At 44.9% G+C, this 23390-nt stretch overlaps 1 protein-coding gene across 8 annotated transcripts in view; it reads right to left on the reverse strand.

The window, feature by feature from the left end:
• Nucleotides 1–23390, reverse strand: part of DRP2 (dystrophin related protein 2) — a 68205-nt gene that overhangs the window by 39218 nt on the left and 5597 nt on the right. For 5 of the 8 annotated variants that reach the window (XR_013375040.1, XM_077889444.1, XM_077889440.1 and 2 more), the window contains exons 2-14: nt 17611–17787; nt 15350–15445; nt 13407–13570; nt 11385–11541; nt 9249–9369; nt 7209–7477; nt 6474–6620; nt 5912–5990; nt 3710–3770; nt 3333–3394; nt 2205–2279; nt 776–977; nt 468–553 (exon numbers count right to left, since the gene is read on the reverse strand). Coding sequence is in view for 7 of the 8 variants with exons in the window: in XM_077889444.1 (XP_077745570.1) it covers nt 468–553; nt 776–977; nt 2205–2279; nt 3333–3394; nt 3710–3770; nt 5912–5990; nt 6474–6620; nt 7209–7477; nt 9249–9369; nt 11385–11541; nt 13407–13570; nt 15350–15445; nt 17611–17727 (1636 nt within the window). In the remaining variant the exon portion in view is untranslated. Of the gene's footprint in view, nt 1–467; nt 554–775; nt 978–2204; nt 2280–3332; nt 3395–3709; nt 3771–5911; nt 5991–6473; nt 6621–7208; nt 7478–9248; nt 9370–11384; nt 11542–13406; nt 13592–14750; nt 14884–15349; nt 15446–17610; nt 17788–23390 lie in introns of those variants that run through there. The other 3 variants (XM_077889441.1, XM_077889443.1, XM_077889445.1) reach the window with 3 other exon arrangements.

The raw sequence follows: 23390 nt of genomic DNA on the forward strand, positions 1-23390 counted from the left end.
GGAAAGGCAAAGGCACTATAAACCAGAGAGGTTAAATATGACAGAAGGACATCCTATTCACCTCCCAATAATAACCCCAATAAGGATTAATAATTGTGCCCTGCCTGTGTAATCACATGGGAAGTCTCCAGTAGAATGTGTGACATGGCTTGAGCTTCCAACGGGGAGAGAGCTAATAAGCCTGATAGGCCACAGGATACCAGCTCAGACCTTGGTCAATTAATCACATTGGATCAGAAGAAGCCAACCCCCTTGGAGTGACACTAGAAAGAGTAACAGGCCTTAGATCCATCTTAGCTTTGGGCTGTTGTAGGTTCATTGCAATAGCCTGGACCACTATTATAATGTAGTCCGAGTAGTGCTCTGCTGAGTCATTAAGACGTGCCTTCTGCTTATTTCCACCCTTTCTCCTCCCACAACACCTCTCCCTATGCCCAACTCCACTCCAGACTTGGGGCTGTACTCACACTGCAATTTTTCTTTTACTTCTGTGCCACACAGACATGCAATGCCGGTCTTAAAAGACAGTGCCCGCATCTTTCCACTGCGACCACTAGGTTTAAGAGAAGAGACTGAGAACACGAATACATGTAAAGAGTTAACATCTTGGCATTAATTTCCCTCACAGAGTTGATCCCAGCAGGGCTCTGTGCCAACCAGGCCCCGAGCTGAGCTAAGTCCAAGTCCACTGTGGAAGCAACCTCTTCCCACCATGCCCACTTCAAATGTCCCACTGGATTTCATCATGGAGGCTTCCAGGGATACAAGCCCTTACCTATCAAAAACATTGAGGAGCCAGTTGAGGCTCATGTCCACACAGAGTGGCACATTGACCAAGATGCCTCTTTCCTCCTCCAGCCGTTCATATAAGGCAGTCAGGCAGTGAATGATCTCCACCACGTCCATCACATGTTCACTGGCCTGCAGATCATGCTCATTGAAGATCTCTAGGGCTGTGGTTAAAGTTACCAGGTCCACTGGGAAGGAAAAGAGACAGGAGAAAGTATAGCCAAAAACAGAACTCCTAAGGCTAGACAAGGAAATAGCACACCAGCATCACCAAGTTTGACTCAGTCTCCAGACCAATCATTTGTAAGTATGATACAAGATTGCATTTCATCAAAACTCTCATCCCAAAGAGGGGGATGGTAGTGAAAGGCCTCCTAAATTAACCCAAAATGTGTATATACTCATTTGTTCTTTGACATCAGCTTCAAGAAGATGGTAGGATGTGAGTAAATTCACCTCCTTTATTGTATTAGCTCCTAAAGGGTCAAATCCTATTTTAAGTCTCTCTGGCTTTACACACATTTCAATAGCAAATAGGTTTGTCCATGAACCTTGTTCTGAGAATCTAGATACTAGTTATGAAGACTCAGGTATGCCTGGGTAAATGTGATATACATCAGGAGGACTTTCTCATTTACTGTCAATGCTGGAATCTGCCTGGCCAGACATGCCTGGGCTGGGAAGATTGAATGGATAGTGTCCCTGAGAAAGGTCAGAGAGCACATTTTATTTACATCCACATTGTCCCCTAACCACTGGCACTTGATTCAATAGTTCTCCTGTGTTCAATAACCCTAAGATGCCAAAAGAACACAAGCCCCTGATGGCTCCAAACCTTGGGTTGAGATACTTCCGCCACAAAACAGTTGCTTGGTTATCTATGCTGGGCAGGGAAGGGACAAGTAGGAGGATAATTATGGGTTACTTTGGAAACAAGTCTGGGGTTTGGGGACAATAGAAGGCGCCTAGAAAGAACAGGTATCCAGAGTCAGCATATCCCAGCCTTCAGAAAGTTCCCACTAAGCCAATCAACAAGTGGTTTTTTTTGTTTTTTGTTTTTTCTAGAGAATATCATTTAATACACTTGAGACTGCATCCATATAAAGTTAGCGTTGCTTTAAAAAATAAGAACCATAATATAAACCAGTAAAAAATGGGCCTGACTGGGCTTTGGGCAACCCCTGGGAGAGGGTCCTTGAGGTGGCCTGTCCCCTCCCCCACTAGGCAGGCCCCCCACCTCGTGGGGTAGGGTGGCCTCCTCAAAGCCAGCCCCAGAAGGCAGAACACTGACTCCAAGGGAGGGCCAGGACAGACAGAGGGGACAGCTGAGGTGGGATAAAAGTGGAAAACAGCCAACAGACGAGGAAGAATGGGAGTGGGGTGGAGGCCACAGGGAAGTGAGATGGGAAGCTTACAACGCAGTGCCTTCTGGACCCGGCGTAGCTTCATGGCAGTGCGGTAAGCTGAGAACTTAATGTTGTTCAGATCAGCTGCAAAGATTAGAAAGAGATATACTCCGATCAGGGAAATGCAAATTAACACCACAACAAAATACCATATTACACCCACCAGATTGGCAAAAAACAAAAGTCTGACAATAGCAGGTGTCAGAAAAGATCTGGATAAATGAGGAAGGCTGGTGGAAGGGTAAACTGATACAATCAGTTGAATGTAACAAGTTGGCAGAAAACAATTTGGCATCACTTGGTAAAACCGAACATTCACATATCCTACAACCCAGCTGGATATGGATCCTAAATCCATGCTTTTCAAGCATTTATTGACCAAGACGCATAGTAAGAAATTCATTTGACATCTGGGTCCGATATGTACACACAGTTGTGCATGTATAAATAACTGAATCAAGCACTTCAGGAAACACCTTGCTAGATTTGATAAAGTAAAAACATGACAAATTAACGTCAAATATGACTCTTGCTCAGGATCTGTTGCACTTTCAAATTTCTTAGTCTATTTACAAGGCACTGAAACAATGTTAGATCCAGAGACTGAAAAACATGCACACGTGTACCAGAACACATGTACCAGAGCTCCTTAGCAGCACTGTCTTTATTAGTTCCAAGTTATAAACAACCCAAATGTCTATCAACAGTAGACTGGGTGAAGAAACTGTGGTATATATAAAGGAATGCTCTGTAACAGGGAGAATGAATGAACTATATTCACATGCAGCAGCATGGATAAATTTGCAACCTAATGGTGAATCTCTCTTAGTAGTCAAAACTAAAGCACCTGAAAGTCACAATAATCATAGCCTGGACAGCATCTTTCAAAGCAGAAAAGCATCTCTAAGCATCACATCTCTAAGCATCATTACGGAATGTGATAGTAAAATGGTTCAAGAGGAATGCAGAGCCTCCAGTTGAGGGAGGTGCAGAGGGGAAAGGAAGGAAGGCTGCTGGAGAAATGAGAAGGCACTCACTTCCACCCCGCCTGCTTGTTGAATGGAATTCCCTTCTGTTCTTATAGGAAAAAGGCAGCCAGATAGATCTCCACCCTATACAGGAACCCCGAATTCTTACCCAGTGTTTGGTATAACTCAGTCATCTTGGGATGGTCCCAGCAAGTGGTCTGAGCCTGGTGGCTACAAACAAAAGCATCAATAATACCAGGGTCCATGCCGCCCCACACACACACTCCCCCCCACACATGTGTGCATCCCTCAGTGAGAGGTTGAACACAAGGAACTGCAGGATCTGAGGGTGAAGCATGAAGATCCCAAAGCACAAGCGTTCACCTTTACCCAGGTAGCATCTTGAGCTCTTGAGATGAGTAGGAGGACAAACTGGACTGGATGGGGGAATCCCAATAGATGAGTGACAGGGACAGGGAGAAAAAAAAGGCAAGGGAAGGTGGTGGGCAGGTGAATGACCCACTTCTAATTCAGATGGTCACTCACTTGATGTAGTAGGGAACTTTATTGGGTGAAATTGCTCTTTCCCAGGGAACTTGCACAGAGGCTGGTAAAGGAGAAGAGAAAGAGAAAGGAATTGGCCACTTAAGCTCTTTAGGCCCCTGGCAACTCCCCCGCTCTATCTTCTCTATCTTCCTAAATAGGAGGTCAAGCCCAAAAGGGGATGCCTGCTTTACTGAAGGTGGGGCAAAACTAATGAACGCACTTCTCTCTCTGAACTTATTTAGGGCAAGGGAAGAAATTGTCACTGATACCCTCATGTTTCAGAGATGTGGCAAGGGCATGAGCAGGAATACCTGGCCTCAGCCACACTGACCATCTTTTCCCTGAGCAGGCTGCCATCTCTGCCCATTCAGCTGCAGGTAGCTCCAGTGCTGCCGTGGATATGAAGTGGACCCTACTTTCCTCATGGAGCTCAAAGCCTTTCCCCTGGGAAGGTTAAGCCTCTCAGTCCTATGGGACAATTGGGAATGGTATCGCTTAATTCTCTCTGGTGAGGAATTACAGAAGAGGATGCCCTTCTCTGCTCCATGTCTTTATCTTTCAGATGTTCCAGGAGAGGCTTAGTTACCTGGTCAACCACCACACTGCAATTTCCCTGAGTATAAGAGCCCACTGTAGTTATAGCTGCACATCAGTTATTATAATAGGATTAGTTCTAACTGCCAGTAATATTTATTGAGTTCCTGGGGCGCCTGAGTGGCTTGGCAGTTAGCATCTGCCTTCGGCTCAGGTTGTGATCCCAGGGTCCTGGGATTGTGTCCCACATCAGGCTCCCCAAAGGGAGCCTGCTTCTCCCTCTGCCTGTGTCTCTGTCTCTCTCTCTCTCTCTGTGTCTCTCATAAATAAAAAAATAAAATAAATCTTTTTTAAAAAATGTATTGAATTCCTGCTATGAGCCAGATACCTCGCTAAGTGCTCTGTGTACATAACTAATTTTCATATCCGTATATTCTCACCATTGCCACCGCTACCACCCGGACCTGGGTCACCATAATGCCTCATTATGGTGGAATAATGCCTGGATTATTACACTATGCTTCCTAACAGATCTTCCTGCTCCCAATCTTGCCCCTCAACACTTGACTGTGTCAGATCATGTCAGCTTCCTGCTCAAACCCTTCCAAAGGCTCTCCATTCCATTCAGAGGAAAGTCCCAAGTTCTAACCATACCCTACAAGGTCCTCAGGGCTCTGGTCTCCTGCTACCCCTCTGCTCTCCCACTATCTCCTCTCTTTATTACCTCTACACCAGCCTCCTTCCTGTTCCTCAGGCATGCCCCTGCCTTGAGGTCCTAGAAGTTGCTGTTCCCTCCACCTGGTGTGCTCTTCCCTCAGACATCCACATGGCTCATTCCCTCATTTCCTTGAGGTCTCTACTCAATTGCCACACTCCTGGTGAGGTCTTTCCTGACTGTGCCATTCAAAATTGCAAGACCTCCCTCATCAAGTCCACACCACCTTTTCAATGTCTTCCCTGCTTTACTTTTTTCCCACAGCACTTGTTGCCAGTTTGCTTTAGACATATATATTTTTTAAGATTTTATTTATTTATTTATGAGAGACACACAGAGAGAGGTAGAGACATAGGCAGAGGGAGAAGCAGGCTCCCTGAGGGGAGCCCGATGCAGGACTCAATCCAAGGATCCTGGGATCACGACCTGAGCCAAAGGCAGACGCTCAACCGCTGAGCCACTCAGGCGCCCCACCTTAGACATATTTTACTTGTTTATGTTCTGGCCTCTCTGACTAGTGTATAAGCTCTGTAAGTCTAAAGACTTGTCTGTTTTGTTCACTGATGTAACTCCGGTGCCTGAAACACTACCTGGCCCACATTAGGTCCTCAATAAATGTTGTTGAAAAAATGAAGTTCTTTAACTCCTATAACCCTATGAGTTAGGTCATATTTACCCCTCTTTTTACATATGGGATAACTGATGTGCAGAAAGGTTGAGCTATTTTTTTTTCAAGCTTGCATGGCTATCAAGTCAAGGAGCAGTAGTTCAGACCCTGGCCTCTCTGACTGGAGAGCCTGTCATTTCAACCATTGTACTACATTGCTTTATCCTGTGTGCTTCGCAGATGCCAAGATACACTGGGCTCCTCCCAGGCCCCCAAGGCACAAGAGTAGACTCTCTTGGAAGGTATCTGAGGTTCTGCTAAGTGAAGTCTAGTCTGTCTCACGTACAGGAGAGGAAGTGCTGTGACCCAGGCCCGAAGTCTCGGTGGGCATCCTGGAGCTGCTTAAGCCTCTCGCCAATTGACACCTAAAGCAAGAGGCAGAAAGTCGGTGAATTCATTCTAGATATTTAGTGCAGGATTTCCAGGCACCTCTGGAAATCTTCGTGAAGGCCCTCCCAGGCTAGCTCCTCTCTGGTTTTAGCTCTTCCCCCCATCCCTGTCACCCACCTCAGCCCATCCACGTCACTCCCAAGGGTCAGAGAAAAGCATCCTTATTGCCAGGCCACAGTCACTGCCCCCATCCACCCTAAATGCCTACACCCTAGGCCCCTCTCAGATCCTCATTTCAATTACTCCCTGCAGCCTGGAGGTTGAGAAGCCTGTTCCCTGGCCCTAAATGCTCTACTACTCTTTTCCTGTGGAGGTCCCACTTTAATGCCTCTCTGCTTTCTTCTGGCCTGAAGAAGATTCTCCCAAACATGGTTCTATCAGAGCTCTTCTTTTTTTTTCTTTTCTTTTTTTTTTAATCAGAGCTCTTCTTGATGGCTCACTCCAGGCTTCTCTTCTACCTGTAGCTGTTTCCACCGGATATTGATCTGCTCCAGGGCCCGGGAATTCTCCATTGACAAGTGTACATCAGAAATGGCAAGTTGGTGAGCCAGGTCATTCACCAATTTCACTCCATCTTTCATGGGGGAAAATTCTTCTTTGAATAGCTACAGAACCAGAACCCAAGTCCCACAGCAAACAGAGAATGGGAAAGAGGAACTGTTAGTCATTCACCTCAACCCCCCCCCCTTCATTCAAAGGTTTTTGTTTAAACAGCATGACCCAGGTACTTGCTATGACACCATCTGGACTCAGGTGTGGGTGGCCACTGTCCTTACTCTCTTCCTTTTCTGCTCTCAGAAAACACCAGGGAGGGATGCCTGGGTGGCTCAGTAGTTGAGCATCTGCCTTTGGCTCAGGACATGATCCCAAGATCCCGGGATAGAGTCCCACACTGGGATTCCTGCGTGGAGCCTGCTTCCCCGCCCTGCCCCCCTGCCTATGTTTCTGCCTCTCTCTCTGTGTGTCTCTCATGAATAAATAAATTTAAAATAATAATAATAAAAGAAAACACTAGGGAAAGAAAAGACAGTAGAAGGGCAGAGGAGACTCCAGCTAAACCAGCCCCCCAAACCATCACTCAGGGAAAGGCTCATTTGCAGTCTGGGCCAACAATGAAGTTTCAGTAGCGGGGACTGGGAGGAGGGTCAGGTATCAGGGTGGACCATAGCCAGGTTAGGTAGGGGCCTGTATACCTTAAGAGCCTGGATGTGTTCAGGGAGTGAATCAATGAAGAGATCCCCAATGGGCTCCCATGTGGCTCGGACTCCCTCGGCCTGGGTCAGAGTATTGCTTAATTCCTCCATTGCCCCTTGAATCTCCAACAGCTGCTCTAGAGTGTGCTCAATGTGGCGGTGCTGGTCCACACAGCGGGCTGTCAGCTTCTCCCATAGTTCACTGGCCACTGTTGCCTGCTTCCACACAAAGCGGCTAAGGTTCTGGATCCGCTGTCTGGGAGAGGTATCTGTAAGAGCAAGCAGGAAGCCAGGTCAGGCCAACCCGGCAGGGACAGGCCAGGGAAGGAGGGACCAAGACAGACTTTTGTAAAATGTGTTCATGTGTGTTCAGCTCTATGTGCTTTATCACACATGTGGATTTGTGCGTCCCCCCACCACAGTCAGGAGAACATGTTGTTACTTTCCCCTACTATGAAGATTTCCTCATATTCTTTTTTTTTATTTCCTCATATTCTTAAAAAATGGACAAGGTAAAGAGTGAGTAAAATATTTGAAGAGGTGCAGTGAGGCAAGTCATTAAGAGTCTTATTTACATGACTCAAGAATGCTATTTTTGCATTAGTGTCTGCTGCCACTTCCATCCAAAGAAGGGAGGCATTTTTTGCCCAGGAGAGTTTAGCATAACTTACCCAAGCTTTTCCACCTAGGCTTCTAAATTGTTGGTTTCTTCTTCCTCCCTTAGCTCTCCCCTCAGAAGTAGATTCAGACCCCCACAACTCCAGGCTAATTGGAATTGCCCTGCTTTCTTTTGAGCTTGTCCTATGTGCGGCCCACTTGGCAGTAAATTGACTACTAGCTTCCTACCCAGGAGCTGGAAGTAAACTGAGAGATTCAACAGCTTTACAAAGGGCTCAATTAACAAAGAGTCCTTAGGGGCAGCCCGGGTGGCTCAGCGGTTTTAGCGCTGCCTTTAGCCCAGGGTGTGATCCTAGGGACCCAGGATCCAGTCCCACGTTGGGCTCACTGCATGGAGCCTGCTTCTCCCTCTGCCTGTGTCTCTGCCTCTCTCTCTCTCTCTCTCTCTCTCATAAATAAATAAAATCTTTTAAAAAATAAAACAAAGAGTCTTTCCAGAGGATTCATAGCCAGTCTTGAAAGGTTGAGGACTCTTACTGAAGAAGAGAGTTCACTGGGCTACCACTCAGACCTAATCACCATGAATCCCACCCTGCTACCTTACTTGAACCTAGACTTAGAGTGGCCAACTCTACTGAGGGAAGGGACTAGAAGTCACCAGGATCAGTAGCAAAGATACACAGTAAATTTTCTCCTGAAATGTCATCACCTAGCTTTTTAGATTGTAAAAAGATTTTTTTTAATTTTCTGGTTGATTAGTGTATCACTGCATGTCTCTCTATGTTGGAATAAAGCAGTATGTTTTTTGTTTTTGTTTTTTAATATTTTATTTAAATTCAATTGCCAACATATAGTATAACACCCAGTGCTCATCCCATCAAGTGCCCTCCTCAGTGCCCATCACCCAGTTACCCCATCCCCCCACCCTCCTCCCCTTCTGCAACCCTTTGTTTCCCAGAGTTAGGAGTCTCTCATGGTTTGTCTCCCTCTCTAATTCTTCCCCCACTCAGTTTCTTTCCTTTCCCTTATATTCCCTTTCACTATATCGTATATTCCACATATGAGTGAAACCATGTGGATTGTTTTTCTCCAATTGAAAGGACATACTACTACTTTTATTTACTGAGTCAGCTCAATGCATTTGAGTCTTTTGTTTTTTTTTCTTTTTTATGTCTCATTAGAAGGCCACACATGATGCTCCACAGAGCCACATACAGCTTTGGGCCACATGTTTGTCTCCCCTGCTCCAGGTTCTGGTTCTCTTCGCTTTTTCTTGCAATGTGAATCTTGCTCCCTCTCAGCTTTGGACTCCTAAGAGAAAATTATCCTCCCAGATAACAGCTAAGAAAATGAGTTGGGGGAAGGCAGGAAGGTGTTTAGCAGTTCATTGTTAAGAAGACAAAAAAGAGGAAGACCACCTACCTTTGCTCTCAGAACGAGGTTCCTCTAATTCCTCAAATGGGTGCTGGGACAGGAAGGCCTGAGCTGACTCCAGCACAGAATAGATATAGGGGCCCCGAGACTTGACATCTTCCATAAAGGCCTATGAAGTGTAGCAACACAGTCAACAGGGAAGTAAAATCTTTCAATTGCCTTAAATTCCATTCTGCAATTGACAACCTTTCTTTTCTTCCATGCAGTTTGATCCTTTAGCATTATCATGTATCTTTGGGCTACCCAGACATAAAGAGGTGCAGTCCTCCCTATGGGCAGAAGAATGACTTTGACACTGGGAAGTCTATTTAGTATGAAATGGGTCTGTATATGCCACAAGGTAGAGAGAAATGTGGAGATTTAGGGTTGGGAATCTTGGTTCTCTGGAAGACCCAGAAAGTCCCTGTAAGAGGCTTAGAGAAATCAAAACCAGATAGACAGGATTAAAAGCATAATTTTACTCAAATTTTTTGTTGATATGCAGAGAAGAGTACACAAATCAAATATATACAGCTCAATGAATTTCCATTAGTGATTCCATATCTGTAATTAGTACTAAGATCAAGAAACAGAATTCCACCAGCATCCCAGAAGGCACACTCAGTGGTCCCTTCTGGTCATTATCTCATCCTTCCCCCTTAGGTAAACACTATCCTGACTTGTAATACCACTGATTAGTTTTGCCCATCTTGAACCTTATATAAATGGTATCATACAGTATATACTCTTTTTTTTTGTATCTGGCTTTTTTTTCCCCACTAAACATACTGTTTTTAAGAGTCATCTGGGCTGTGGCATGTAGCTATAGTTTATTTTCTTGCTGTACTGTATTCCATTCTGTATCCACCTTTTAAATTGAAATATAATTGACATATAAGATTGTATAAATTTAAGGTATATAACATGTTGATTTGATACATTTATATTGCAATATGATTGCCATTGTCACCTTAGGTACACCTCTGCTATGTCACACAATTATTTCTTCTAGTACATACTGTATTCATTTTTTTTTATTTATTTATGATAGTCACAGAGAGAGAGAGAGAGAGAGAGGCAGAGACACAGGCAGAGGGAGAAGCAGGCTCCATGCACCGGGAGCCTGACGTGGGATTCGATCCCGGGTCTCCAGGATCGCGCCCTGGGCCAAAGACAGGCGTTAAACCGCTGCGCCACCCAGGGATCCCTACTGTATTCATTTTTAAGAAATATCTGGGGGTGAAGCCTGGGTGGCTCAGTCAGTTAAGCTTCTGCCTTTGGCTCTGGTTGTGATGGATCGAATCCTGCATTGGGCTCCCTGCTCAGCATGGAGGGAGTCTGCTTTTCCTTCTCCCCTCTGCCTCTCTCCGCTGCTTGTTCTCTCTCTTTCTCCCTCAATTGGATGGATAAAATCTTTAAAAAAAGGAATATATGGGGGCTTTTGGGTGGCTTAGTTGGTTAACCATCTGCCTTCCACTCAGGTCATTATTTTGGGGTCCTGGGATGGGCCCTGCATCAGGCTCCCTGCTCAGTAGGGAGTCTGCTTCTCCCTGTCCCTGCCTCCTACTTGTGCTTTCTCTCTCTTTCTCTCTCTCTCTCAAATAAATAAATAAAATCTTTAAAAAAAGTAATATCTGTTGTTAGTTTCTGATTATAAAAGGTAATATATGTCACAGAAATCTTAGAAATCTCAGAAAAGCATGAAGAAGACAACTAAAAAGAACTCTAATTTCATTACCTAGAGTTAACCATTGTGAACTTTTTGATATAGTTCCTTCTTGTTTTTGTATGTGTGTATACATGCACACACATCTACATAGATTTTGGTACAACTGAGGTCCACCTGCGTAAGCTTTGTAGCCTATGTTTTTTCCACTTAACAGTATATTATGTTCATTTTCCCATGTCCCCACTGAAAATCAGGGCAGGATTTTAAGGGAAGCCAATTTCTGATGAAAGGGCAAAAGAGAAAAGGTTTGACTGACTCTGGTGGAGTGTTATACAAAAACCAGTAAAACTGTATCCAGCCTCCTGTTACTTCAGGTGTCTAAGCAGAGGCTAAGTGCCCATCTGTCAGAATACTGCAAAAAAGATCCTTTCCCAGCTAAGAGGTTACACACCACAGCCCCCATAATTCAAACCTACTGCATGTGTCTCCTTCTCCTGTTGTACCAGGGCCACATCCCCTTGCAAGGGCAGCTGAGCTGACAGTTCCTCATCCTTTTGGCTGAGCCAGTCAATAATCTCTTGCAGAGGGAGCTGAAGCTTTCCACTATGGTCTGAGAAGGCTTCTAGGCGAGCGCTGCACACAATGCATAAGACCAGTGATTTTCAATCTTTTTTTTTAAGTGGCAAAATGTTTTTCCCCAAATATTTATGTGGAACTTTAATACATGAAACAGATTCAAGAGGAGCTGCTCTGGTTGAAGTAGGAGGAGGCCCAGAGCCCTCCCTCTAACCCACCCACCGAGGCTTCCAAGGTACCTTCACATGGAGTGCAGTACTAAAACCAATGAGTGAGTACACGGGTGGGGAGTGTCAGTGTGCACACTGTTTATTCAGTTGCATGCCCAGCATCAGGCCAGGAAAGGGGAGGAAACTGAGCAAAGGCATTAGGGGTGACAGCCGTCAGGTTGCCCTCTCGCCCTGGAGGAACTCCAATCATGCCGAATTACTCATCAACGGAAGCTTCTCAGAGCTGCCTTCTGAGCAGGAAAGGATACAGTAAGTAGAAAGGGTAAGCCAGGTGAATGAATGTGGGCACTCACATGTGTGAGGACACATAGAAGTATATGCAACCCAAGGGTCTCAAAGGATGACAGCACTGCAGGCTAGAGATTTGACATATGGATGGAGAAAAATGCGCATACTATAATCACCTCTGTATGCCTCCTTCCACAAATGAAACATGAGCTGAGGACCAAGTAAGTGGTAGCAAGCTGGAGGCCAGCCTAGCTATAGACATCAAGCCCATTTCCCTTCGCTGACAATAACTCTTCATTGCCTCCCTACCACTGGGGCTAAGCCCCCTGACCTAAATTATTGCTTCCATTAATTCTCAGAGCAGCAACCTTATGAGGTAGGTACTACTATTGCCTAGGGAGGTTAAGTAATCTGCCCAAGGTCACAAAGTGAAATCACTGGTCGAGTTAGGATTTGAACTCAGGGTGATTTACTCCAGAGCCTGCATTCTTTTCAACTTCTCTATGCCACCTCATTCCAGGCAAAGCCTACCAAAAGGCAGGCGTTTGGGCTTTGATAATAGGGATTGGAAAGGAAAAGTATGGGGGTAGGTTACATTGAGGGGTAGGGAGAAGAGGGACAATTGATACCAGAATTGCCTTCATGCTCTTACTGATTTACCCTTAGCCTGAGGAGGAATAGGTTTGCTGATAACCAATGGATGAGAGTAGAAGACATAAAAGGACAGGAAAAGAGCAGATAAGATCTACTGAGATGGAGACAGGACAATTATGAGAGGAAGAGGAGGAGGGAGCAATCGTATCCTTCATTTATACATCAGTGCTTTTAGGTTCAGAAAGCATTTTCATACCTTATAACAATCCTCACAACAACATTGTGAGGGAGTTAGGACAGTTTCTTCATTCTTTTTTTTATAGTTTAAAAAAACAAGTGAAATCCAGATAACTCAAGCCACATATCCGAGGTGACACAACTACTTAAAACTGAGGCTCAATGGTCTCATTCATTTGGGGAATATAAAATAGTGAAAGGGAATAAAGGGGAAAGGAGAAAAAATGAGTGGGAGATATCAGAAAGGGAGACAGAACATGAGAGACTCCTAACTCTGGGAAATGAACTAGGGGTGGTAGAAGGGGAGGTGGGCGGGGGGTGGGGGTGACTGGGTGATGGGCACTGAGGGGGGCACTTGATGGGATGAGCACTGGGTGTTATTCTATATGTTGGCAAATTGAACACCAATAAAAAATAAATTTATAAAAAACAAAACAGGCTCAAATCCAAGTCTCCCAAATTCTGACTCAGGGTCCTTTCCAAAGTTCAGAGAAGGAAAGGGAGAAGTGGATGATGAGGCTGATGAGAGGGTGACACACAGGCTGAGAGAATGACAAGTCCCAGCAGCAAAAGGAGCCCCACACTGTCCCAGCCAATTGCCTAAGACCCCTGTTTCTAGGGGCCGGGCCTTACCGGAGGTTGTGAGACTTCTTTTTGATTTCATTCCAACACAGATTCATGGCTGGTGGTTCTAGGGGTCCAGCGGCACCAACTGACCCGTTGAAGAGCTTTGGGCTTAGGCAGGAAACCCCAGCACCATCCTGAGGAGGCGCAGGGGCAGTAGCAGCAGCTCTAACCTGGACAGAAACACAGATATCCTGTGATCCCCAGAGTGTGCCACACTCTGCTCTGCACCAAGCCAAGAATGGGACAAATGTGAACAAGGGGAGAGAAGGGCTTGTCCCAGGGTATGTTGGGGGGTGGTGCAGGGGACGAGCGAGATAAAGGAAGACTTCATGGCTCTGTTCACTGCAAGGTCCTCTCTTGGTACAGGTCAGTCACTTTTAACTGCTAACTACTATCATTATTACTCTTACTACTGTAAATTCTGCCAAGACTACTTACTGCCCAGATGGGATTCTGGGAGTAGAGTATTTGCTTTAGATAAAGATCTGCTCAGAATTACCCAAACACTGGCAACCACAGCCTTCAAGGTAAGCTGTAGGCTCACATTTCAGTGTCCCACAGTTTACCCAACCTTCTAGAAAAGAAAGCTGAGGGGCTTCCTCAAAGATTCAGGGAGAGAGAGTAGACCAGCCAGAGAGACCTATCAGTAATAGATATCCTACTTCCCAAATGAATCTAGTCTTTGGTGTCCCCACTCCCTCTTCCTCCACCTGCATTTTCTACCAATCAGGAAGCCTAGAAATAGTCCTAAAGGCCACTGTTCATCTTCCAGGGGTTGAGAAAGAGCTAAAGCCACATTTTTGATCCTGCTCTCCAAACGACTCTGACCAGAGTCAGCTGCCGAGAGGACCAGCCTTAGAGCCTGCCAGAGGCTCACCTTGAGCACTCAAGTTCAGAGCCCATCACTTGTTCACCCTAAAGGGTATTACAAGGCTTGGGGGGAATGAGGGTTGTGCCAAATAGCCCTTAAGAAGTTCCCTACCTCTAGCACAATGCCGGGACTACCCAGCCAGGGGCAGAAGGGGTCAGAGGGAAGGAGAGTTTGGAGGAGGAAATCTCAGCCCATGCTGCTCAATCCCAGCCTGGGGAAACCCACCTGCCTGTCTGTCTACTTGTTTGCCTTTTGTAGAAAGAACATGGTTTTGGTGGTGGCTGAGACTCCTCTAGTTTCCCTTTCTCCCAAAACCACGTTTCCTTCCCACTTAAGACTCTCCAGGCAATTTAGGAAACCAATCATCACATTAAAACCACAGCTCACATCCACATACTGAAAGGGAAGTAAGGGAGCAACCGAGCTCAGGGGCAAAGTTCTGAATTCAATTACCCTGTGTCCCCAAGAGCTGATCATACCTGTGCTACCTGGGGAGTCCACTGTAGGATTAGGCAGCTCCATGATTATCCCTCAGCTCGCATCCAGAATCAGTGCCTGGTGAGCCTCAGGCAGAGTCCTGACAGGCTCTAAGCAGGCTCCCTCAGGGAGGGCCAGCAGAGCTGAGCCAGGTCAGGAGGCGGGAGCTGTCACCCTGTTTGTTTACTGACCCCCCAGGAATCTGGAGGGGGCGGCTATGTCAGGGCTCAGCTTGTGAATCAGAGCTTTGTCCCTGGGGAATTCCAGCTCGCTTCCAGCCTGCCACACCGGGGCCAGGAAGGCCCTCCCAGGCTGCCAAGGATGGCGGGAGTGGGATTGGGCATTCCACGGTGTTGAGAAGGGGCATGCAGAGGGTAGTTTCCCTTGATCTGTTTTCCCTTTCCATGGAAGACCCAAAGGACTCTGCCTCTAGCCCCCCCTCGGCCTCCCCGGAGTTAGGAGAAAGGATCAGACCACTTTGGTGACAAACTTCTGGTAAGCTATTTCCCCAAAGCCTGGCAGGAGGCTGGGCTTGGAAATAAGCCTTAGTCTTTAACTAATTAAGTGTGCTCAGAGGCAGTGAGCAATGTGTGTGGCACACCTGGGGATGGAGCCATGGGAAGGCAGGATCAGGAAGTTGGCCAGCAGAAGATTCATCTAAGCCCACCGTGAAAACAAGGGGGTGCTCTGCCCTGCCCTGGGGAGACAGAGAGAAATGGAGGGAGAGTCATTATCCATCCCCCCAGACCTCTCACTGCACTCTAAGTCTAGGGGGAAAGAAATGGGTCTGTGGACATCCTCCTGGACCTCCTTAGGGGAGGGAGAGGGCAAAATGGAACCCAGCCGTTCTGTGCAGGGATCCAGTGCCAGCAAGGCTCCTGTCTTCTGCTTGTGCTGCCCTGGGACACTGGTTTGAGGGGCAGGGCCCCTTCTGGAAGTGGCCACTCTTCCTCCAGCCGACTTGCCTGGGGTAAAGGTTAACATTCCCAAGCTAGGCCCCCACCCCTCAGCACTGAGGGAAAACACTTCATTTTTACCAAAAAGGGTTCTGTTCCCATCCTCGTTTATCTCCCACAGAGTCTTCTGGGCTTTCCACAGTTCCACATTGTTTCCATGCTGAGGCCCACCTACAGGAATAGCTGGAGCAGCTGCCTGACCCTTTCTGGGGGTCTGAGGTGGAGCTATTCTTGGTGGATTGGGGATGGCAGGGGATGGCAGGCCAAGACTAGGGAATGGTTCTAGCTCTGGGTCAAAGCTTTGCTTATGGTGGGATGACTGGGCTCAAGCAAGTCTCCCAGAGTCCCCCAGACTGGGAATGCCCCAGAATTAGAAATGGCTCCTTGTGACCCAGCTACAACCAAGTGGTCCTGGTTCTGAGAGAAGTGTTTACAAAGAACTGAGCTCCACCCATATAAGGCTTTCATTCCCTTCAGACTTCTTAGTTTCCCGAATCCCCACTTGGTTCCCTTATTATACACCATCACTCGGACTCCCCTCTTGGTTCCCCCTTATATTTACAAGTGCCCCTAGCAGAGCCAGGTACACACTAGGCAGATGATGAATAACATTTTTTGTTCCCTACCAATGGCCTTCTACTTCTGGCTTTTGTGGCCAAGATGTTTGCTTCTCACCACAATCCCCAGGGGGCTCTCTCCTTATCTCTTGAAACTTTAAGACAAAGTGCCATAGGGAAGAAAGAGAAGAAACTGGACAGTGGTAGAGGAAAGGGGTTAGTCTTCCCATTCTCAATCACCAAATGAAGCCCTCAGGTCTCTCTGCCTAGGTGGTGAAGCTTGGAGGGGGTGAACAGTGTACAGGGCAAGCGTTTTGGAAGGGCCCAAGCTTCTCAATCCCTTGACCCTATGTAAGTCCCAATCTGGGGAAGGGGTAGGTACACTAAGCTGACCTGGCTTGAGAATATGTTAGAGGCTGCAATTTCTCTCTGGTTAGATGTGGGAAGACCGCTCAGGAAGAGCTGGATGTTATGCCTCTCCAGACTTTTCCCTCATTATTCTCTGCAAAATGGACTCCCCAGCATCCACATTCTTAATCCCTGCTGCTGCTCTCCCTCCCTTCCTGTTCCCTGTATATTCTGCTGCTGTCTGTACCCTCAGCAGTGACTCAGCACCACAGCCCATCTGTGAGATACTAAGAGACACAGTACTTTTTCACATCCTCATGGCCCCTGGACCTCAAAGCATTGTAGGACAAGCCAAAATATATTTATGTTAAGTCCCCCTTGTCCAGTTAACCTTCTCATGGACCTCCCTCATTGTCAGTAAAGGGGACTACTTTCTCGGGATTACTGTCTCTTGTACATAGTCTGCCCACCTACCAACATACATAAGCAGGGACAGACAACACCACCATTCTATTCTTAGGGAGGAGAGAGGAAAGGAGAGACAGGTGTGAAGCTGGAGGGATTCTTAGTGGGGCTGAGCCAGGAGCTATAAGACTAAAGACCTGAGAGGAAGAGCCAATGGAAGGAGAACAAATATTCCACAGGTTCAGACTATAAAGTATGCCATAAAGAAGCTAAGGCAAAGGAAGGACCCACCTTGTCCTAGGTCATACTCCAAAAGGTCACTCTTCTGGGATCTCTCTTAAGAAGTTAACATGGAACTTGTCCCCCTCAGCCACATGGGCCCTACCCAGGCCAACACATTTCCTTGCCCCATGCCCCCTATAAAAGGCTTCATGAGTGACAAGGGATGAGCCAGAAGGAGGTTCCGTGGCCTCCAAAGGGTTTCGTATATATAGAGTCCCCCAGAATTTTAGGAAGCATGGACACCCACAAGAACACACACAGATCCTGTGTCCACACTTTTTCCACAGGACGTTGTCTTGCTATCAGCCTCTTACCTGAGGCTGGGGGCAAGTGCTTCGGAGGCTGCTGCTGTGATGGAACTTGTCAGCTGCCCGCCATTCATGACATCGTGGGAGGGTGTAAGGGCATCCCTGCATGACCATAGGTTGCATCAGAACCAAGGCTCATGGAGGGTGAGAATGGGCAATGCACCGACTGTTGACCATAAGCACCTGGAAAAGTAACAAGGAGAGGTTAAGAGTCAAGACCTAGAAAAGGCCTATGAACCCAACACTTACTCAAAGGTGCCTTCGCCAATTATGTAAATAAGTAGTCAATGCTTACTGGTCTACCCAGTAGTTTTTCCCAGGCTGCCATCTACCATAAGAGACTTTATTAAATCATAGACCAAAATAGTATTTATTGTTTATCTATTGTGCTTTGTGCTACAGACACAAAGATGATTTGCTGTCTAAGATCTCACAACCTAGACAAGAGGGTGGGGGAGATCAGGGTGGGGGGAGGCAGTCATATAAGCTCATAACTATAGTAAAATGCTTATGTGGCAAGCACTATAATTGAGATTTGACCAGAAGGCTACGGGAGCACAGACTGGGCAACAACTAAGTCGAGAATGTGCAAAGATTTCAGAGAGACTGCATTTGAGATGGATCTCAAAGGACAAGTAGATGTTTGCCTAGCAGAGAAGGGTGTTCCCAGCAGAGGAACCCACCTATGCAAAAGTGGATGCCACCAAAAAAGGCATAGCATGTTCAGAGCACAGTAAGCTCCATTCAGCTAGAATTTAGGAGGCACAGAGATGAAAAAGACATGGTGCCTGCTCCCGAGGAGTTCCCATATAGAAAGAACAGGCATGGGAAAAATCAAGCCACAACGTGCTATTTGTATTAATAATAGAAGTATTTATGGGATGGAGTGAAGGGATAGATGAGTTGAGTTCTACCTGGTCATGTCAGGAAAAGCCTCCCTAGAGGAAATACACTTGAGTTGAGCCATGAAAGAGAAATCAAGATTGTCATTAGGTGTGGGAGATAAAACCAAATAATAATTTCAAACAGCACAAAATGAAATGTATGGTGTGACCAGAGTACAAGGCAGGTGTCCTGTAGGAAGCAGTAGACTAGGCTGAAAAATGAGGCTGTGGCCAGACTGTGTCATGCCTTGAATGACAAGCAGAGAATTCTGAGCTTTATCTTGTAGACAATTGGGAGGCACTGAGGATTTTAAGCAGGGGAGTGACTCGACCAGAATTGCATTTTAGAAAGAGCCCTCTGGCTGCTTTTGTGGAGTGATTCTCCCTGGGGAAGAACCTATTGAGAAGCTGTTATAATTGGCAAGCAGTTGCAGTGAGGAAGGAGTAGAGTGCACAGAATGAGATACTTACTGAAGAGGTAAAATACATTGAGCTCAGTGATCAATTGGATGTGAAGGGTGAAGGAGGTGAAGGAGTGAAAAGTTTCTAAGTTGGGAGCTGGGTGGAATATGTTGCCAACAGCAAAAGACGGAAGACAGAAGGAGCAAATTTGGTGTGGTAGGGAGTGAGGGCAGTGTTCCATAATAACCTATGCTTGAAACATATTCAGCTTTAGATGAGCTGCAAAAAGGAAGATATGAATGAAAAAGTTGGGTGCACAAATCAGTGGACAGTTTAGTGAATGTACACAAGTGTAATGAGAATGGGTAACAAAGACAATGCTTGCAAATGCTAAAAGTGCTATCTTTCAGTGTTGGGCAAAGACATGCAAACCCTGATCCAAAGGGCAGGGAGTGAGTACCTGTAACTCCTTATGTTGATGATTAAAGAGCCATCATTTTTATTCTCTATTTCAGTGGTTCCTAACATTTTAGGTATAAGGGCCCCTTCTTAAGATTAAAAAAAAGAATCTCACTTCACCCACTCATACCTACAATAGTAGCTGTACTTTTAGTACTTACAAAGTGAGAAAAAAAAAACACTCATACATTTAAAGATCTGTGGAGTTCTTGCATCGAGTATTCTTCCTTCCTCCTCAGGGGTCCCTGGTCCAAAATTGGGGACTATTACAGATCATAGAGATGCAAGAGTTTATGGTCTGAAGAACACTTTATTGTACTCAAAGTCTCTAAAGATTACACAGCTACATAGCTCCTCATGCTTGAAGAGATTCTCCAAAGAATGGTTGAAAAGATGGCTCTCTTATCTGACACCAACATAAAATAATTAGTAACTCAGATTTAAAAAGTATTACTATAGATGTGTTATAAGCATGAAGGCTACAAAAGACTTGCCGTCAGAACTTTTTATATTAACATTTTTATTTTTGAAGATTACACAAGTATTGTATGTTCTTTAAAGAAAAACTGGCAAACACAAAAAATCACAAGGATGAAAATTAAAATAACCTATAATACTACCACCCAGAATATTACTAATAGGTGAGAAGCCTTACAGTAGTTTTCTATGAAAAAAAATCCATACATATCTACTTGTCATCATATGATATATATCATTTTATATTATGCTTTTTTCATTTGCCATTTATATCATGATCATTTTAGAATGTCACTAACTATTCCTCTAAAACATGATTTCTAATGGCTGCAAAGGTGATAGAGCACTATGGGTGAGGCACAGGCTTTGGTATCATATAGATCTAGAGTCAGATCCACATTATTCATCTTAATAGCAGTGCAGCCTGGGATGAGTTAACCTCTCTGAGCTTCAGTATTCTCATCTGCAAAATGGAAATGACAATGATACTGCCTTCGAGAATTATTCTAACTACTAAAATTAATAATGTATTTAAATAACTTAGCGCAGTGTCTGGCAATAGTATACTGCTCAATAAATGCTAGCTGTAATCATTGTTGTATACTATTCAATTGAATGGATATACCATAATTTTAACAAGCAGACATAAGTCACACTGCAATGAACAGCCCTGTGCATATTTGTGATTCTTTTGATAATTTCCTAGAAGGGAGAATTCCTGGACCAAAGTTTCAGGCTTGTGATGCACATTTCTAAATCGCCATAGAAAAAATAGTTAGATCACTTTATACTAACACCAGCAATGTATGAGAGTGCCAGTTTCCTGGCACACTTGCCAACAGTGAGTATTCTTATTTCTAAAGTATCTTTGCCAATTTTATAAGAGAAGATGGCATCTTGAGGAGTACTCTGTACTTCCTTAATTACTAAAGATGCTTAATCTTTTCCCTACATTGTTAGTGACCAGTTGTATTTCTTCTTTTGTGAGCTACATCTTTGTCTCTTTTGAGGTCAACCTCTACAGGTTAACTTCCTTGCTTCTTATTTCTCTACTGCCCTGATGTCAGGTTATTACAAAACAACACTGCCTTCAGCCCAGGGTGTGATCTTGGAGACCTGGGATCGAGTCCCACGTCGGGCTCCCTGCATGGAGCCGGCTTCTCCCTCTGCCTGTGTCTGTGCCTCTCAATCTCCCTCTGTGTCTCTCATGAATAAATAAATAAATAAATAAATAAATAAATAAATAAATAAATCTTTAAAAAAAAGAGATTAAGATGCTGAGACATGAGTGAGCCTGGACCTCTCTATCTCCATGATGTCCCACATTACTACCTATACATACTGATTCTCTTCCTATTCCTTTTAGTTTGCAGAGGCTGTAAGGAATTGGAGATGAATCTTAGTCCCCAGATGGCCAAGTGTAGGAAATAAGATATATTTTTAAAAAGTATAAGTTAAGGGAAAAAATGATTCATACCTTATGTGGTACACAGAAACCATGCTATGAGAGGTCACAGAGGAAGAAGTGTTAGCCTTAAATTGGAGGGATTTAGGACATATTTATGGAAGAGATGCTTATGAGCTAAGGTGAGAAGATTTGTACACATGGAGTAGTGTGAAAAATGCTTTGGTGGTGGAGCTAACTCTTCTGTGCTTTTCCCTAGGGCTCCTGCTAGATACCAAGCTGTGGCTGTCTGCTACTAGGAATACTCTTTCTGGTTTCCAAAGCACATAGAGGCCCTCCCAGGGAGATTCAGTTGGGAGACATTGTTTCTCTTTGGCAGAGATAAAAGCCTTAAAACCATGTCAGAAATACCAGGATTCCAACATGAAAGCAAAATTATTGGCTAATGGAAGACAAGATCCATGTCTGATATTTATTTCTATCCTACATATTTTTTTAAGACAGTGCCAGGTACACAGTAGGCACTAGTGAATATATCCTGACTTGATTTATGGAATTGAACTCCAATTAGGTAAATGTATAAGTCCTCAAATTTGTCAGTACAAATACCAGAAGGCATGAAGAAAAACACTGCAAATAAACACATATTTATTTGCATTTGGATACAGTGATGTATACAGAATATTAGCATTTGAAGCAAGCCTTGAAATGGCAAAACAAAAATTACAAACAACCCAAATTTCTATTACTAGGGGACTAGTTAAATAAATAATGGTATATCCATACAATGGAATTCTATATACCTGTTAAAAACATAATTAAGAACACTTTATGTGCCACTATGGAATAATCTCTTAGGACATAATTTTAAGTAAAAAGAAAAGAAGAAAACGTAAGGTAGTTAGTTTACATTTGTGTAAAACCAAAAGGAAAACATATGTCTATGCAAAAAAATCACATGCAATAAAATAAAAATATACAAAAGAATCAGTTCATATTGACTGCCCTTGGAGAAGGGAACCAAGTGGCTACCAGACAGAGGTGGGAGAATGCTTTCCATTCCTTTGGGATTTTCTCTCTTTTTCAAACTGAGAAATACACTACATTTACACAAAGTGTATAAAGCATATGTGTAAAATATGCTGAATTATTATAAAGCAAATTCCCACATAGTCACTACTTGAGTTGAAAAACAGAATAATTGGGATCCCTGGGTGGCGCAGCAGTTTGGCGCCTGCCTTTGGCCCAGGGCGCGATCCTGGAGACCCGGGATCGAATCCCACGTCGGACTCCCGGTGCATGGAGCCTGCTTCTCCCTCTGCCTATGTCTCTGCCTCTCTCTCTCTCACTGTGTGCCTATCATAAATAAATAAATAATTAAAAAAAAAAAAGAAAAACAGAATAATTACCCACATTCACAAAAGTCCTGTGCCACTAACAAGAGATGTGGTTTCAGAGTGCCGGGGTGGCTCAGTTGGTTGAGCGTCTACCTTCAGCTCAGGTCATGCATGATCCCGGGGTTCTGGGATCAAGTCCTGCTAAGTCCGCTGAGCAGGGAGCCTACTTCTTCCCCTCCCTCTACCCCTCTCCTCCTACCCAACCCTTTCTCTGCTCCCTATCTTGTTCTCACTCCCTCTCTCAAATAAATAAATAAAATCTTAAAAAAAAAAAAGGACACCGAAGAAAGGAAGCAGTAAGTAATTGGTTCAAAGTGATATTGTGAATATGGAGTGAGAAGCTGGGATTTGTATCCAGACAGATGTGTCACAGAATACAAATTCTTCACTGTTACACTATTCGGCCTCTGTAAATTCTAGAACCCAGGCCCTGAGGCATTGTATTCACTGGCTCCTAGCAAGCAGAGTTTTTTTTTTTTTTTTTTTTTTTTTGGCTATGGGCCACCAGGTGGGAGCCCAAGCACTGACTCAGTTCTGTCATCCCCAGGCAGACACAAGCAATTAAGAGGATGCAGTAAGTCTGGGGTCTGGGGTATCACCCAGCTGGCAAACCCTACAGAACAGGTAGATGACCTACCTTTCTAGGACATCTGAAAAGTAAAATTCTGGTGAACTCTCCTAGTCTGACCTCTGAGCTTCTCCTGTGCCTTAGAACTCAGTAAATATATATTCTTTTAAATGAATGAGTAGTCTTTCTATCTA

This window comes from Canis aureus, chromosome X (assembly GCF_053574225.1).
Source record: "Canis aureus isolate CA01 chromosome X, VMU_Caureus_v.1.0, whole genome shotgun sequence".
Classification (NCBI taxonomy): domain Eukaryota; kingdom Metazoa; phylum Chordata; class Mammalia; order Carnivora; family Canidae; genus Canis; species Canis aureus.